This window comes from Ailuropoda melanoleuca, chromosome 5, assembly GCF_002007445.2.
Source record: "Ailuropoda melanoleuca isolate Jingjing chromosome 5, ASM200744v2, whole genome shotgun sequence".
In the NCBI taxonomy this organism is placed as follows: domain Eukaryota; kingdom Metazoa; phylum Chordata; class Mammalia; order Carnivora; family Ursidae; genus Ailuropoda; species Ailuropoda melanoleuca.
Window position 1 is genome coordinate 64,806,051 of NC_048222.1, and position 15,610 is coordinate 64,821,660.

General features: G+C 39.1%; 1 protein-coding gene across 1 annotated transcript in view; it reads left to right on the forward strand.

Moving 5' to 3' along the window:
• Positions 1–15,610, forward strand: part of FSIP1 (fibrous sheath interacting protein 1) — a 185,367-nt gene that overhangs the window by 15,380 nt on the left and 154,377 nt on the right. Inside the window, 2 exon segments of the mRNA XM_019802523.2 lie at positions 2,064–2,218; positions 3,561–3,654. Of these exon segments, the coding sequence (XP_019658082.2) occupies positions 2,064–2,218; positions 3,561–3,654 (249 nt within the window).

Genomic DNA, 15,610 nt, shown 5'->3' on the forward strand with positions numbered 1-15,610 from the left:
CTCATTGCCAGATTGTCATCTTTCGTCAGACTTCACAGAGGACGTATCGCCTGGTGGTGAAGAGTTTTGGCTCTTGAATCAGACAGATCAGGGTTGAAACTGACTGCCATTTACTAGTTATATCATCTTGGACATATATGTAATTTAGTTACAAATTAGCCCCAGTTTACTAACTTGTAAAAGGGGAACAATGATTATACTACCTCACAGGGTTATGATGAGGATTAAATGAGATAATGCCCGTAAATAAAGCACTTAACACTGTGCCCAACAGATAATTCCATAAATGATAAATGATAGCTGCTATTACTAACACTATCATTAATTGTAAGCTAAACTTGAGGGAAAAAAGTTCTAAAGAGTCCTTAATTTCAAGCAAGTTGCTACCAATTATCCATTTTTAGGTACTTCAAGAAAATAGAATCAATGGGAGGGGCATAGATAAAAGGTACCTGGTTCCATGGAGTACTTTCCTGAACTTGTTTTTGTGTGTTGGAACCACTTTGTGTGTTGACATGCTACATCTTACTGCTGTTTCTCAAAGAGCTACACGCCTCTCTTTTGGGTGGTCTGAAGCAGCTTCAGGACAGGGTCTTCGTCTTATTTCTTATTTATTAGTTGTGAATATAGAAGGTATAGCAGAACGAAGGAGAGGTATTTTGAGATTGAAAACTAGATGAGACCCACTTCTGAGTTCAGTACTATAATTTTTTAGCTATTTGAAAGGACCCAGTTATTTCCAAGTGTTAGTAAGAATATGGAGAAAAAGGAACCCTTGCGGACTGTTGGTGGGAATATAAATTGGTGCAGCCACTATGAAAAACAGTATGGAGGTTTCTCAAAAAATTAAAGATAGAAATACCATATGATCCAGGAATTACACTACTGGGTATTTACCCAAAAGAAAATGAAAACAGTAATTTGAAAAGATATACACACCCCTATGTTTATTGTAGTATTATAATACTACATATAATAGCCAAGATATGGAAGCAACTCAAGTGTCCATCGTTAGAAATGGTTAAAGAAGATGTGGTTATATATTCACACACACACACACACACACACATACAATGGAACATTAGGCAGCTATAATAAGATGAGATCTTGTGATTCGTGACAATATGGTTTTGGACCTAACAAGTATTATGCTAATTGAAATAAGTCAGATTGAGAAAGACAAATACCGTATGATTTCACTTATATGTAGAATCTAAAAACCAAAAATGCAGGGGTGCCTGGGTGGCTCAGTCATTAAGTGTCTGCCTTTGGCTCAGGGCGTGATCCCAGGGTCCTGGGATTGAGCCCTGCATAAGGCTCCCTGCTCCTCTGGGAGCCTGCTCCTTCCTCTTCCACTCCCCCTGCTTGTGTTCCCTCTCTCGCTGGCTGTCCCTCTCTCTGTCAAATAAATAAATAAAATCTTTTAAAAAAATAAAAAAATAAAAACCAAAAATGAATAAACAAAAAAGTGGAATCAGACCTATAAACACAGAGAACAGAGTGATAGTTTTCAGAAAGAAAGGGTTAGTGGGGATGGGCAAAATGGGTGAAGGGGAGTGGGAAATAATAGGCTTCCAGTTATGGAATGAGTAAGTCATGAGAATAAAGGGCACAACATAGAGAATACAGTCAATGGTATTGTTTTATTTTTTTTCAGTCAATGGTACTGTAATAACATTAAATGGTGACAGATGGTAGCTGTACTTGTGGTGAGCATATACCATGTTATAGAGTTTTGAATCACTATGTTGTACACCTGAAACTAATGTAACATTGTGTGTCAATTATGCTCAAATGAAAAAATTTTTAAAAAGGGAAAAAAGAAAAGACCCAGTTATTTCAACTATAAAACAGAGAGAAATGTCTATTTCACAGGGTTGTTAGATAATTATATGAAAAAATACATGTGAAAGCACTTTGTAAATCAAGATATGTGACACCATTGTTAATTATTCTCGTGAGCCATAAACATATGTTGAATGAAAGAACAAACGGTAAACACAAAGCAAAACTTTATGGTTGTACTAAACTTCAAGCTCACTCCTCCTTTCAACACAATATAGATGAACCCGAATTAAAAGAATTAGATTCTCAACTTCAAGATGCTATTCAGAAGATGAAGAGGCTTGATAAGATATTGGTGAAGCGACAATATAGAGAAAAAGAAATTAAGAAGCAAGGTCTAGACATGAGAATAAAGCTGTGGGAAGAACTTAAGGTAAGAATTGTTTAACCGTATGCTGACATGGAAGAAACAGTTTCCTCTAAGATGAGTAAGAAAAGCATGGACTGTGGTTGTATCAGCGTGGTCTGCCTTTACTGATTAATTTTGTGGAAGTAGGACAGTGGTGTGTATATGTCCGTATTGGGGGGGTGCGGGTGAGGGAGATAGTGTTCTGGAACTGGCCAAGGTAACTTAGCGGCATTCCAGATTTCAGCCACTGCCTTGGCACGTTCATTTTCCATGGACAGAGCAGTAGACCTCTCTTCCCAGGGTCAGGCTGGGGATCCCCCATCTCTGGCATAGAGAGTGATGTGGCGCCTACGTTCGGCGAGTATGTATTTCTGCTTCTTCAGCATCCTTACAGTGTGGAGATAAATACATAAATATACCAAACATTTCACCCTCTGGTGACCATTATTATTTGAGTAAACTTTTGTGACCAAGAAGTGGGGAGTTCACTATTTCATATGCTGGTTCGGATCTCTTAGAAGCTGTGAAAGGCTTGTGGTCTGGGACCACGCTCTATTTGCTTCTGTCTCAGTACATTTCCTGTGCTCTGTTCATGTTCCTTGGCCTTCTTGGACCTTTTATTCTCTGTAGTATTGAGGGGTGGAAGTTGACCAGATGCTTGCGCTGACTTGATGTATAGCCATTGGCTCATATTTGAACTTTGAGCCTTTAAGGAGAGCACTTTTAAAGCAAGGAGTATCGTAAAAACAGGTTGGTTGTTTGTGAAAAATTCCTCCTTGATCAGTCGACTGACTTCAAGGAAATTCCTAGACGATAATATGAATTAATAATGAAGTAATTAAGAATACATTTTTACAAGATTCCCAGGCAGACCATGGGGTAGAACGAAAGCACCATTCAAAATGCAGTGCTTAAAACTAGAGAAATGGTTTATGTAAATTTTAGCAGAAAAAGTTAGTCTGTCATTTACTCTTTTTGAATCTCAAAACAAATTTTTACTTGTTTGGAAACAAGAATGATGACCCATAATAAAATACAGTATCAATCTTGAAATGTCTGGAACTGTAATTTGATGATGTACCTTTAGGTTACTTATTAGTTATAGGAAATACTGAACAGAAGCTGAAGATTTAAGCAAGGTAATTATTGTGTAATGATAGACATATATCCTAACTCTATTTGGGAATATTCATTGCTAGAATTTGTGGGAATGGGAACACTAATAGATTTCCTAACTAAAGGAATACAAAAGACCTGAACCTTCTTGTTTGTATGTACACAGTTTGGAATCAATGGAATTTGAAAAAATATCGATGAGTATAGTTGCCTTCTTTTTCCATGTTTAAACTTGTTTCTCTTTTATTAGTCTGCAAAAACTAGTGAAACTTTGCAAAGTAATGAAGAGATGGAAAATACAAAAAAGTTTCTAGCTTTGACTGCTGCGTCAGAAGAAACTGCTGGTGAGTAAAATTTGTCCCTCTTTTTATCTCAGTCGTAGATTATTTGGATTAAAGTAAAATTCCCAGTTCAGCTGTTTTCTTTTTCTTTGAGCCTGATTGTTCTTTAGGGGAAAGGATCAATTTAGATAGGATTATATGGAACTATCCTGAGTGTAGGTAAGTTTCAGAGGTTTCTAGGTTTTGTATCTGCTCAAGGGTGTGGGGTAGGGGCAGTGAAAAATTGGGAAATAGACAAAATGTCTTTGCCTTTACTTTCTGTGCCTCTTAGATACCTCTAGACACTCTGTCGATGTAGACAGTCTCCTAACTGTCTAGAATTCTCCCATGGAGTGTCCCACTCAGGCTTCTGCAGCCCTTTTGTAAAAAGCCATTACTGATTTGTCCTGTTTCTTGTTCTCTTCTAGTCTTGCTTTTGAGACCAGCCAATTAATTGCACATGTTTCACGTTCCCAGCTCATGTTTATGTATATCTGTGATCCTTCTTTTCCTCCTCCTCGTCCTCGTCGTCCTCCTCCTCCTTCTTCAGCTACAGAAGTTTATGGAGTCATGTAATCTTTCACTTACTTAGACAGTGGTGAACATTTTAGGGATTGGGAAGCAGTTGATATGTTTTGGCAGGACACTGTGGAAATCCTTTAACCTACATCGCCTAAGTGGTTATCCAGTACTGCTTGGGGGTAAGACTGACTGAGCAGGGGCCTCTGATTTCTCTGAGAATCCTGGGCTCCATCTGTCTTTTGCAAAGTGAACGTCTAACATTGCAGAAACCGGCAAACCTGACTCTGACTTCTGTGGCTGTTTAGTGTGAGCTTTGATATGAATGAAATTCCTTCAAGTTTGTTTCTTTCTGGACCCAGCATTGAGAGTTCAGAAACTGCTTGGGCCTGAGGGATTTGGGTTCGGAATACATCAAATGTTTCTCCCCAAGAAGGCAGGTGCCTATCTGGATTGCCCTTTCTATGACTAAGGACTTTTTTTTTTTTTTTTAATGAGTCTGAGTTTCTCCTTGATAGATCTATATCTAGATTGGCCTTACTGAAATTTACCATTTGTATATCCTAATTAAAACACCAAAAGCTATTTGCCTGTTAAAATCATAGATCATTTACTTTCTCCTTCTATTTTGTTATGGAAATAACACATGTAATCTGTATTAGAAAATATTGGTAGATAGGAAGAAAAAAATCACCTAAATTCTTAACTTGCAGAGATAATCATTATTAATATTTTTATTTACTCTTTCTTTTGGGACATTTTAGTGCAAATATCCATATATCTTTTAAAAATAAAAATGAGATCAAATGATGTATATGGTGTTTTGTAATCTGTTTTCTATTAATTTGTATCTCGTGAGCACCTTTAGCTGTCAGTAAGAACAGAGCTGTGCAGTAGTTGGTTTCTAAGATGTTTGCCATCAGTTCCTTTCCTCTATGTACATTCCGGTCCTCATAGAGGGATGGAGTCTGTGTCATCCTGTATTTTCAGGGCTGGGCTGGGACTACTTTGACCAATAGATTACAGCAGAAGTAATCCTACACCAGTTCCAGCCCTAGCCATTGAGAGGACTGGCAGTTTCTGCTTCTCTTCTTAGAAAGCTCACTCAGAGGAAAGCCAACCATCCTGTAAGGGGTCAGACTACACTGAAGGTGCCATGCTATGAGAAGGTCCAAACAAGACACATGGAGAGGCTACACAGAGGGAGTGATGCTGGCCAGTTCCCACCTATAGTGAGTTCAGTATTGTCCCACCAGAATTCATGTCTACCTAAAGCCTCAGAATGTGGCCTTATTCAGAAATAGTGTCTTTGCAGATGTAATTAGTTAAGATGAGGTCGTACTGGATTAGGTGGGCCCTAAATCCAATGTTTGGTGTTCTTATAAGAAGAGAAGATACATAGAGACAGAGAGACACAATGGCAAGGGAAGAAGTTCACGTGAAGAAAGAGGCAGAGATTAGAATGATGTAGTTACAAGCCAAGGAATGCCAAGGATTGCCGGGAGCCAGCAGAAGCTTGGAATAGACAGGAAGGATTCTTCCCTAGAGACTTCAGAGGGCCCTGGCCTTGCTGGCAGCTTGATTTCAGATGTCTAGCTTCCAGAACTGTGGGAGAGGAAATCTCTATTGTTTTCAGCCACCCGTTCCATAGTTATTTGTTACAGTAGCCCTTGGAAACTAACCTAACGACTCAGTATTTCAGTGCAGACACCAGAGATATGAGGACATTTCATTCCTAGCAAACACCAGGTAGAGAATAGCCAAGGCTAGACATATGGTCTCAGGTGAGCTGCTACGGACACCTCCAGCCAAATGCAGCCACCCCAGCTGAGGCCTTATTCATGGTGGAGCAGAGACAAATTATTCCTGCCGTGTCCCTCAAATTACTGACCCACAGAATCATGAGCATAATAAAATGGTCACTGTTTTGTGCCACTAAGTTTTGTTTTTTTACTTTTTATTTTGAAATAATTTTAAACTTACAGAAAGGTTGCAAAATAGCACATGAGTTCCTGTTTACTCTTTACGCAGCTTCCCCTAACGTTAGCATCTTGTATAACCGTAGTTAGTTGGCCCTTGAACAAAATGGAATTGAACTTCATGGGTGCACTTACACGTGGATGTTTTACAGTACAGTGCTGGAAAGGCATTGTCTCTGCCTTATGATTTTCTTTCTTTTTTTAAGATTTATTTATTATTTGTTTGAGAGAGAGCACGAGTGAGAGGGTCAGAGGGAGAGAGAGAATCTGAAGCAGACTCCTTGTTGAACACGGAACCTGATGGGGGGCTCGATCTCACAGACCTGATATCCGACCTGAGCTGAAACAAAGAATCAGATGCTCAACTGAATGCACCGACCAGACACCCCCTTATCCCCTTATGATTTTTAAAAAACATTTTAAAATTTAAATTCAGTTAATTAACATATAATGTATTATTGGTTTCAGAGGTTCAGGCCTGTGATTCTTCAGTCTTATATGATATCCAGTGCTCATTTTATCACAGGCCCTCCTTAATGTCCATCATCCAGTTACCCCATCCCCCCACCCTCCTTCCCTCCAGCAACCCTCAGTTTGTTTCCTGTGATTAAGAGTCTCTTATGGTTCGTCTCCCTCTCTGGTTTCATCTTGTTTTATTTTTTCCTCTCTTCCCCTATGATCCTCCATTTGGTTTCTTAAATTCCACATATCAGTGAGATCATATGATAATTTCCTTTCTCTCATTAGCATAATACCCTCTTAGCATAATACCCTCTAGTTCCATCCATGTCATTGCAAATGGGAAGATTTCATTTTTTGATGGCTGCATAATATTCCATTGTGTGTGTGTGTGTGTGTGTGTGTGTGTGTGTGTATGTGTGTATACCACGTCTACTTTAGCCATTCATCCGTCGATGGACATCTGGGCTCTTTCCATAGTTTGGCTATTGTGGACATTGCTGCTATAAACATTGGAGTGCAGGTGCCCCTTTGGATCACTACATTTGTATCTTTGGGGTAAATTATCCAGTAGTGCAATTGCTGGGTAATCGGGTAGCTCTATTTTCAACTTTTTGAGGAACCATCATACTGTTTTCCAAAGTGGCTGCTCCAGATTGCATTCCCACCAATAGTAGGAGGGTTCCCCTTTCTCCTCATCCTCACCAACATCTGTCATTTCCTGACTTGTTAATTTTAGCAATTCTGACGGGTATGAGGTGGTATCGCATTGCAATTTTTGTTTTTTTTTTTAAAGATTTTATTTATTTATTTGACAGAGAGAGAGACAGCCAGCGAGAGAGGGAACACAGCAGGGGGAGTAGGAGAGGAAGAAGCAGGCTCCCAGCGAAGGAGCCTGATGCGGGGCTCGATCCTAGGACTCCAGGATCAAGCTCTGAGCCAAAGGCAGACACTTAATGACTGAGCCACCCAGGCGCCCCTCCATTGCGGTTTTCATTTGTATTTCCCTGATGCTGAGTGATGTTGAGCATTTTTTTCATGTGTCTGTTGGCCATTTGTATGTCTTCTTTGGAGAAATGTCTGTTTGTGTCTTCTGCCCATTTCTTTTTTTTTTTTTTTAATATTTTTTATTTATTTATTTGACAGAGATAGAGAAAGCCAGCGAGAGAGGGAACACAAGCAGGGGGAGTGGGAGAGGAAGAAGCAGGCTCACAGCGGAGGAGCCGGACGTGGGGCTCAATCCCATAAAGCCGGGATCACGCCCTGAGCCGAAGGCAGACGCCCAACCGTTATGCCACCCAGGCGCCCCTTCTGCCCATTTCTTGTCTGGATTATTTGTTCTTTGGGTGTTGAGTTTGATAAGTTCTTTTTAGATCTTGGATACCAGCCCTTTGTCTGATATGTCATTTGCAAATATCTTCTCCCATTCGGTGGATTGTCTTTTGGTTTTTGATTGTTTCCTTTGCTGTGCAAAAGCTCTTTATCTTGGGTGCCTGGGTGGCTCAGTCGCTAAGCATCAGCCTTCAGCTCAGGTCATAATCCCAGGGTGCTGGGATCGAGCCCCACATCAGGGTCCCTGCTCAGTGGGAAGCCTGCTTCTCCCTCTCCCACTCCCTCTGCTTGCGTTCCCTCTCTCGCTGTCTCTCTCTCTGTCAAATAAATAAATAAAATCTAGGGGGAAAAAAAGCTTTTTATCTTGATGAAGTCCCAATAGTTCATTTTTGCCTTTGTTTCCCATGTCTTTGGAGACGTGTCCAGCAAGAAGTTGCTTCAGCCGAAGTTGAAGAGGTTGCTGCCTGTGTTCTTCTCTAGGATTTTTTTATTATTAAAAGATTTTATTTATTTATTTGACTGAGAGAAAGATAGAACGTGTGCATGAGAGAGAGCACAAGCAGGAGGAGGGTCAGAGGGAGAAGCAGACTCCCCACTGAGTGGGGAACCCGACTTGGGGCTCGATCCCAGGACCCCGGGATTAGGACCTGAGCTGAAGCAGATGTTTAACTGACTGAGCCACCCAGGTGTCCCACTCCTCTAGGATTTGGATGGATTCCTGTCTCACGTTTAGGTCTTTCATCCATTTTGAGTCTATTTTTGTGTATGGTGTAAGGAAATGGTCCAGTTTCATTCTTATGCATGTGGCTGTCCAATATTCCCAAGACCATTTGTTAGACTGTCTTTGCTCCATTGGTTATTCTTTCCTACTTTGTTGAGGATTAATTGACCATAGAGTTGAGGGTCTGTTTCTGGGTTTTCTATTCTGTTCCATTGATCTACGTGTCTGTTTTTGTGCCAGTACCATACTGTCTTGATGATTACAGTTTTGTAATAGAGATTGAAGTCTGGAATTGTGATGTCTCCAGTTTTCGTTTAATTTTTTTTCAACATTCCTTTGGCTATTTAGGGTCTTTTCTGGTTCCCCGTATGATTTTCTTAATAACATTTTCTTTTCTCCAGCTTACCCTGTTTAATAATACAGTGTATAATACTTGTAACATACAAAATGTATGTTAATTGACTGTTTACATTATTGGTAAGGCTTCTAGTTAGCAATAGGCCATTAGTAAAGTGTTTGGGCAGAGTCAAACGTTGTACATGGATTTTTGACTACATGGGAAGTCGGCACTCCTAACCTTCATGTTGTTCAAGGGTCGACTTTACAATGATCAACACTAAGAAGTTAATGTTGGTATAATACTATTAATTAAACTATAGGCCTTCTTAAAATCCCACTGGTTTTCCCACCATTTTCCTTTTTATTTTCTAGTATCCAACCCAGGATCCCATTTTGCATTTGGTGGTCATATTTTCTTAGTTTCCTCTAATTTGTGTTAATTCCTCAGTTTTTCCCTGTTTCTTATGGTCTTGACACTTTTGGAGAGTACTGGTCAGCTATTTTGTAAAATATCCTTCAGTCTCAGTTTGTGTGATGGTTTTCCCCTGATTAGATAGAGGCTATGCATTTTTGTTAAGAATACTCCAGAAATTGGGGCGCCTGGGTGGCTCAGTCGTTAAGCGTCTGCCTTCAACTCAGGGTGTGATCCTGGAGTCCTGGGATCGAGCCCCACATCAGGCTCTTCCACTGCGAGCCTGCTTCTTCCTCTCCCACTCCCCTTGCCTGTGTTCCCTCTCTCTGGCTGTCTCTCTCTCTGTCAAATAAATAAATAAAATCATAAAAAAAAAAAAGAATACTCCAGAAATTATGGGCTCTCACTCAGTCACACTCAGGGTACCTAAGGTTAATGTCTCATATCACTGGTGATGGTAACCTTGAAAACTTGCCTAAGTTGGTGTCTTCCAGGTTTCTCTATTGTACAGTTACTAACTTTCCTTTTAGAATTAATAAATATCTTGGGCGAGATACTTTAAGATTATGCAAATATCTTGTTTTTCCCCAAACTTTTGTCCACTAATGTTAGCATCCATTAGTAGATCTTGCATGCAATAATTATCACTGTATGGTACTAAATTTTGGGTGATTTTTTAATGTAACAATAGATAAGTGGAATGATTTACATCAGCATTTAAAAAAATTTGAAAATTCGAGTATAGTTGATACACAATGCTGCATTCATTTCAGGCGTACAACATAGTCATTCAACAAGTTTATACATTATGCTGTGTTCACCACAAGTATAGCTTCCATCAGGCCTGGTACATCACTATTAAAATATCATTGACTATATTCCTTATGCTGTGTCAGCATTATTTTTAATGACTCCCTACGTGGATGTACCATAATTTATTTAACTAACGTTCTGCTGTTAAACATTTAGATTATTTTCTTTGTTTTTCAACTTTTTTAGTTATACATAAGGCTGTGATAACATCCTTGCATAATTATTCTATTATGACCTTCTGCGGTAATTGAAAAAATTAGGTTGAAAACTAGGTTGAAAAAAGGGACCCCCAAGAGATAGCCATATCAAATCCCTAGAAGCTGTCAATGTTACCTTATTTGGAAAAAGGGTCTTTGCATATGTGAGTAAGTTAAGGATTTGAAGATGAGGAGATAATCGTGGAATATGGAGGAGGGCTCTAAATGCCATCCTAAGTATCCTCATAAGAAAGAGGCAGAGGAAGAAGAGGCACACAGAAGAGAAGGCCATGTGAAGGAGGGGGCAGAGGTTGGAGTGATGTGGCCTCGGGCCAAGGGATGCTGGCAGCTGCCAGAAACTGGAAGAGGCAAGGAATGAACTCTCCCTGGGAGCCCCCACAGGCAGTGCAGCCCTACTGACACCTTGATTTTGGACTAATGGCCTCAAGAACTGAGAGAGAATAAATTTCTGCTGTTTTAAGTGACCAAGTTTGTGTGAATTTGTGACAGTAGATACAGGAAATGAATACACCTTCGAAGGGAAATCACTAAGTGAAAGGGCTTGGACATTTTAAAGATTTTTATCCATATTGACTCATTAAAATGTTATACCAATTTAGACTCCTCCCAAGTAGTGTATTTGAGAATTGTTTTCCTATACCCACGATAACAGTGGATTTATTATTATTATTATTTTAAAGATTATATTTATTTATTTGAGAGAGCGAGTCAGCAAGAGAGAGCATGAGCTGGGGGAGGGGCAGAGGGAGAGGAAGAAGCTGGGTCTCTGCTGAGCAGGGACGTAATGTGGGACTCAATCCCAGGACCCTGGGATTATGACCTGAGCCGAAGGCAGACACTTAACCCACTGAGCCACCCAGGCGCCCCAACAGTGGATTTAATAGTTGTTTTAAAGCTTCACTTATTTAAAATGGAGTTATAATTTGTATCTCTGTGATATTTAAGGAGGTTGAATATTTATTTTAGCCATTTTGTGAGTTACTTGTTCTTTTATAAAATGAGGTGCTCCTGTTTATTGATTTGAAAGACTACTTTATATATTAAGGATACTAATTCTTTGACTATTATAAATACCAAAAACATTTTTTTCTAACTTATTATTTTTAGTTTTATGGTATTTCTTGCTCTCCCAAACTTGATTTTTTTAAATTTAGCTAAATCAGTCATTTCGTTTCTCTTTTCATTGATTGTTGTTCATCTTAAAAAGGCCTTTTCCAATATAAGATGACAAAAATGTACTTGTGTTGGGCGCCTGGGTTAAGTGTCTGCCCTCAGCTCAGGTCAGGATCCTCAGTCCCAGGATTGAGCCCCACAAGGGGCTCTCTGCTCAGCGGGGAATCTATTTCCTCCCTCTCCCACTGCCCCTCTCCCTGCTTGTGCTCTCTCACTCTTTCTCTGTCAAATAAATAAAATCTTTAAAAATTGTTTAAATTAAATTAAATTAAAAAACCAACAGCAAATGGAGACAAGCCTTAAAAATTATCCGAGCAGACAAAACCAGTTTAGCCATACAAACAAAACTTAATTTAGCTTCTTTTGCAAGGCTATCTTGACCTGGGTCATCTCTTGCTTATGCGTCTGGAAATCACAAGCAAAACTTCAAGTGTTTTTCCAAAGTTGATATGACATAACCATTCTACTTTATAAGAAAATACCCCTGAGCCTCATGCCATGTTTTGGTTTTAGTGTTCCCAGTTTACAAGCTGCTTTTTGATGTGTGCACAATGAACTTTTACTAATATCTACTTCGGTGATTCATCGGTTTTATTTCTGGTATTTCTGATCTTTTGATGCTAGCTAACAAATTGGGGGAAAAAACCCACCAGATCAACTTTCTACCTCATATATCACAACAAAATGACTCTGGGATCATGACCTGAGCTGAAGGCAGATGCTAAACTCACTGAGCCACCCAGGCAACCCTTTTTTTTAATTTGAGAGAGAGAGAGCATGAACGGGGTAGGGAGGGGGAGAGGGAGAGAGATAATCTCACGCAGACTCCCCACTGAGTCTGTAGGACTCCATCCCAGGACCCTGAGATCATGACCTGAGCTGAAATCAAGAATTGGCCACTTAACCGACTGAGCCACCGAGGTGCCCCAGTCTCCGTTTGTTTTGATTTTCACACTAGTTATCTCAGTACCTTTTATTGGATAATTCATCATTTCCTCACTTACTTGAAATGCTGACTTTATCATGCACTAAGTGGGTCTCTTTCCAACTTTTCTATTCTCTTCCATTAATATTTCTGTCTGCGTTGATGTCAGTATCGCACAGGTTTTATTACTGTAGCTTTGTAATGCATTTTATTGGGACAGGTATATTGTCTTTTTCAAAAAGTTTTTTGCAATAACGTGTTTTTCTCAAGCCTATTTTTCTCTTTGAGAGTTGCTTAGCAGGGAGTCCACTATTTAAGAAAAAAGACTGCAAAGCACCTCTAACCTTATAGCTTATAGAATGCTATTTTACTAACTTAAATGTCCGAAGGCTATTGTATGAAGATAATCTGTCTCGAAAAGTACGATTTCTTATATTTTCTTTCATGTCTGTCGGTAATTCTGTACCTTCCTAGAACCAAGACTGTGTTTGTTTTCCCAAATAAAGAACATGGGCAGTGTCAGGAATATAATTCTGGCTATGACAGTATCGCAGCAGCTGTATTTCAGGAAGCTGGAGCTAAATGCTGGTTTCTCTAATGGATGATGCGGTTCTAAGAGGCCGTCCCTACCTCCCCTGGTTGACTCTGGAGGGGGCACTGTGAAACAGAGGATCCGTGGTGACTTTTCGACGTTAACCTTTTCAGGCATAGAGTTCACTACCCAATGAACTTCTGGCCCTGTAGGGCAAGACTTTTGTTTTCAGTTGTCTTTTCTTCAAAATCAAACCAGGACTATCAAATACATTCACTTTTAAAGCTCATGCCGGGTGTATTTGGCTTAAGCCTGTAGAGCTCCCTGCTGTAGCTTTGGAGTCACGTGACTACAATAGGCCCTGCAGACATTTGCAGTAACGTCAGATTAGTTCTAATGTTTTAATGTGGAAATCAGTTGGGCTTCATGAGCTGAAAACTGGAGTTAACAGGGACTTGAAACCTATGTTCAGGGAAAATCACTGGTTTAAACATTATCATGTTAGAGTTCCAATTTTTAGATTTTGAATTCTTAGTTATTATGTATTGGCAGTGTTTATTGTGCTCAGAGCAGATAAGATGCAAAAGTTGGGTCAATGGAAAAGGAATGGGAATAATAGATACTGTTAGGTGAACCAGATGTCTCTTGCTTTTCACTCTCGCTACTGTCTATAGCTCATGGGGGACCGGTGTGCCCAAGGGAAGGGACAATGTTACTGCCTTCCTGGTTCTTCAGATTTAAGTAGATTCTTTTTGGTTTTTTTTTTTTTTTTGGTGACTGGTCTTTTAGAGAAGGCAAATTCCTTAGTGAAAGTTCCTGCTGGTTTTTTATATCATAAGCATATTTTTAACAGTCATGCATATCTGACTTCTAAGTGTCTTAAAAACCAAAGGAGATATTTACTTTGGACTACATTATTAGGCTAATTATACATTTTTTCTTTACATTTTACATAACATAGTTATTACTTCATTCCCAAAGAGGAAACTTTTGGAATCTTCAGTTTAAGAAAGGTATTATTAGCAGAGAATTTTCACTGTCTGTAGAAGACAAATGAATAGGAATATAAGGGTCCAGTTTGACCACATAGCAGTGATTTTAAAGTCTCCAATTCCTACTGTTACAACATAGTTGCATATTAGAAAATGGTGTGAAACTACTTATATTTGTTTCATTCTGAGATTTCTTTCCCATGTTATTCACTGAACTTTGGCTACCCCTCTTAATTAAAAGTACAAAATTGAAACAATTATTTTGATCAAGCCTATATATAGCCGTAAGTTTTAAAGTAAAATGTTTCTATAAGGCTTATGAAAACAGAAATCTTTTGCCGCATTCCTCTCCAGAACGTTTTCTGTTAGTAGGAAAGCACAAACCCTGGCAAATTATCCATTAGGTGGCAGCATCTAGTTAAAATACGCACTTCTAAAAAGCGTCTGAAAGAGTTTGGAGCCAGACTTATTTAGATTTGAACTTAATTTTTTTTTAATTAAAAAAATTTTTTTAGACTCGAACTTTAAACGCATATTTACAAACATACCCAAATCTTCCTTCTGCCTCTTTTCCCTTTAAAAAAAAAAAAAGGGAGAAATTCCTAGGTTGAATATTATTCCTTAAACTGCCCCCCGCCCCCCGCAATTGCTTAACCTTTTATTTAAGTGTAATTTGAGGGACTTCAGGCTGGTAGCACAATGGCAATTTCAAACCAGCTCTTCAGACACAAAATACATCCTAGCCCCTCTAACATCACAAAGAACCAACAGCAAAACAAATGAAAAGGTACTGGTTGTTGCGTCATATATTTGGTTTTATTGACAGGTAAACACAAGTGGGGCCTTGACACCAAGAGAAGGAGAAAAACCACATTAAGTTGATATTTCCCCCCACATTTTGACTTGATAATCCAAACTTACTAACCTCCAGTTTAATTATTGAGGTGCTGAAGTAGACAATATTACACTTAATAGAGATCTCGGAAATATTTTAGAAGTCTTTTCACCCCATTTTTGAGGGGCCACTTTTAAGTTTTTATAGAGAAATCTGGTGAAAATCAGAACTCCTTACCATACTGTAAGGAGTTTTCCCTTAGTTTTTAGCATTTCTATGATGGATAGAGACAGAATTCTGTACTCTGGGGGAAGCACATCTGATGATAGAGTTGTTTGTCAGCAGTGTTTTTGAAGGAGGTTATTCCTTTTTCCTTTGTCACGTTGGCCTCTGTGTTCCCAGCTCCAAATTTATAAGCTTATGTAAGCACAACACAATAGCATCTTAATCAACTAGGGTTCTAATGATCTGAAAATACCTTTTTGAAAATGCTTTTCTGTGAAATTCAGGTATATGTCACTTTTCCTTGCGGATGTTAAGATGGAATATTCTAAGAAAATATGGTAGTCTATTTCCACCCTGATTTGCAGAGGATTGAGGGAGAAAATCAATTGTGGTGACTGGGACAGTTAAGGATTTTTGGTTTTTAACCTCTGTTACAGTCTTAATATTGCCTAGTAATATCTTTTGCATTCTCCAAAGTGGCCGTTCCAAATGCTTACCATGTGTTT